Source organism: Aplysia californica, unplaced genomic scaffold (genome assembly GCF_000002075.1).
Source record: "Aplysia californica isolate F4 #8 unplaced genomic scaffold, AplCal3.0 scaffold00187, whole genome shotgun sequence".
NCBI lineage: Eukaryota > Metazoa > Mollusca > Gastropoda > Aplysiida > Aplysiidae > Aplysia > Aplysia californica.
In genome coordinates this window covers 1,055,139-1,057,350 of record NW_004797457.1, presented here as the reverse complement: position 1 = coordinate 1,057,350, position 2,212 = coordinate 1,055,139, and the positions used below count along the sequence as shown (strand labels likewise).

General features: G+C 41.8%; 1 protein-coding gene across 2 annotated transcripts in view; it reads left to right on the top strand.

Annotated features, from left to right (window-relative positions):
• LOC101860737 (ficolin-1) overlaps positions 1-1,473 on the top strand; it is a gene marked incomplete at its 5' end in the record, with an annotated part of 3,605 nt that extends 2,132 nt beyond the window's left edge. Inside the window, 2 exon segments of one of the 2 annotated variants that reach the window (XR_004858554.1) lie at positions 817-1,276; positions 1,319-1,473. Coding sequence is in view for 1 of the 2 variants with exons in the window: in XM_013082680.2 (XP_012938134.1) it covers positions 817-1,191 (375 nt within the window). 2 annotated transcript variants of the gene reach the window in all.
• Positions 1,474-2,212: the final 739 nt, after the last annotated feature.

Sequence of the window (2,212 nt, the reverse complement as noted above, 5' to 3'; positions counted from 1 at the left end):
GGGTGTTAGTTTTTTGTTTGGCTTTTGTTTTTGTTTGTTTGCTTGGTAAGTTTTGTACGGCCCTTTCAACTGTATAAGGCCAAATGGGGCGTGCGGGACACATTAGGCCGTTTCAGTTTGGTAGGAATTAAGTGCGAATTTTGCGCAAGTGGCTGCTGAAGCCTACTTTTATTGATTTAGGACCACCAAGGGATCTTTAATTTGTGCAACCTGCACACGGGACGACCGAGATTTCCCCCTTTATCTGAGAAGGCTAAGCGTTCTGTTTGCCAACCCTAAGATCAGGGGTGTGGCTGAAAGACGGCTGTAAGAAGGAGTCAGGAGTAGCACTAGAAAGAAGTCAGGAGCCAAGAGGGGGGGGGGGGGGGGAGAAAGTGGAGATGAAAACAGAGGACAGAATATGATAAGGAAGCAGGAGGGGAAGTGAAAGGAGAACATTTTATAGACAGGAATATTTTCGGTCACTCTCAGGTTTTGAACCCGGGAATTATTGAACGAGAGGCGATCACCTTAACTCTCGACCTCGAGAGCCCCCTGACTTCTGTCCGCGGACATATTTATTGTGGCACCACGACTGCTTTTTTCTACAACGCACCTTCATGGGCGAGCACATCATTGTATGTATGTGTCACCTATAGTCAGTAAACGTTAATTTGGAACGCCATCCTTTAGATTTTAATAGTGTCTCTAGCGCATGACGTCACGGCTACCTAAATGTAGCCTTCCAGAGAGAGGAGACCTTTTATCTATGTGGACAGCAGATCAAGTCAGTTCCTAATGTGAGGCCAACATTACTTTGCATATTCTCTTCCTCAGAGGCGGTATGAACTTCGGGTCGATCTGGGCTTCAACGGCAACACGTATTATGCTAGTTACAGTAACTTTTCTCTGCATGGTGAACCGGAGAACTACGCCCTACAGATAGCCGGGTATTCTGGCAACGCTTCAGACCCACTCACAGCCCTCAACGGCACGCCCTTCTCAACCAAAGACCGAGACAACGATGCCTATTCCAGTAGCTGTGCAGCAACGTACCACGGAGCTTGGTGGTATACCTCATGTCACGAAAGTAATCTCAACGGGGACTGGGGAAACACAAATTATGCTTTGGGCCTGACTTGGCATCCACTAACAGGTTATCATGACACTGTCTCCTTCAGCGAAATGAAAATCCGACCGCTTGATAACTGACAACATTGCGACACTGACAGTTACTTAATTTGATTGCTTTTTAGAAATCCATTTGTTTGTTTGTTTGTTTGTTTCCGTGCTTGTTTTGTTGTTGTTGTTGTTGTTGTTGTTGTTGTTGTTGTTGTTGTTGTTGTTGTTGTTGTTGTTGTTTTCAGTGGGAGGTAAACAACACTGATACAACAATAGCAAGATTGCAAAAATGTAAACCTGTATTCTTTCCATCTTTGCGGTCAATTTTTATGTGTTCGTGACAGTGGTTTTCCCCCCCCCCCCTTCTTACTTAAAAAAAACCCCTCAAGTTTAATGCTTATTTCTGTTTTTATACAGGATGACACCAAAAAAGCTAAAGACCCTAATTTTTTATTGTCTCCTCTCTGAGTGCAAAGTTATAATTTAACTAGCTGGGCCCCATTTCGATGAAAGGAATGATCGGTGCATTAACCTCAACTGAAAGTCATTGGCCTACTATATTTACAATCTACTGGAATGGAGCAATAAATCCTGTGAGATGCAAAAAATTAGAAGGTTATAGATATAGTGATTATCATGTATAGATTGATTCTCTATTCTGCTTTCGTGGTTGCGAACTCCAGAATTTCAAAGGTGTGGAAACATTGCGCACGGCTAGCGAACGGAAACCTCACTTGTTTACAATACTTTCCCAAGTAAAGATCTAAACGAAACTAATGAAAAACAAAAAAATTAAACTACAGTGACTTCAGACTCCTCAATAAAACTGAGCACCCTTTAAATGATTCTGAACCACCTTTAATTTGGTCAAATTCGAAAGTTAAGTGGTTCGGAAGTTTTAGGCGCCAAAGTGACGAACTTTCACAAATATAATATATGTATAGATGATGAACTTGACTTAGCGTCAAGGAAAATTAGCCACTTCACTATTGTAGAGACTTTTGTACTGTACTCTCATTGTAATCTACCAAACTGGTTCACTGTTCTTTTTTCTACTGGTTATATTGATGACGTTTTATAAAACGTATTTGCAACATGTGGAGTTTCTATA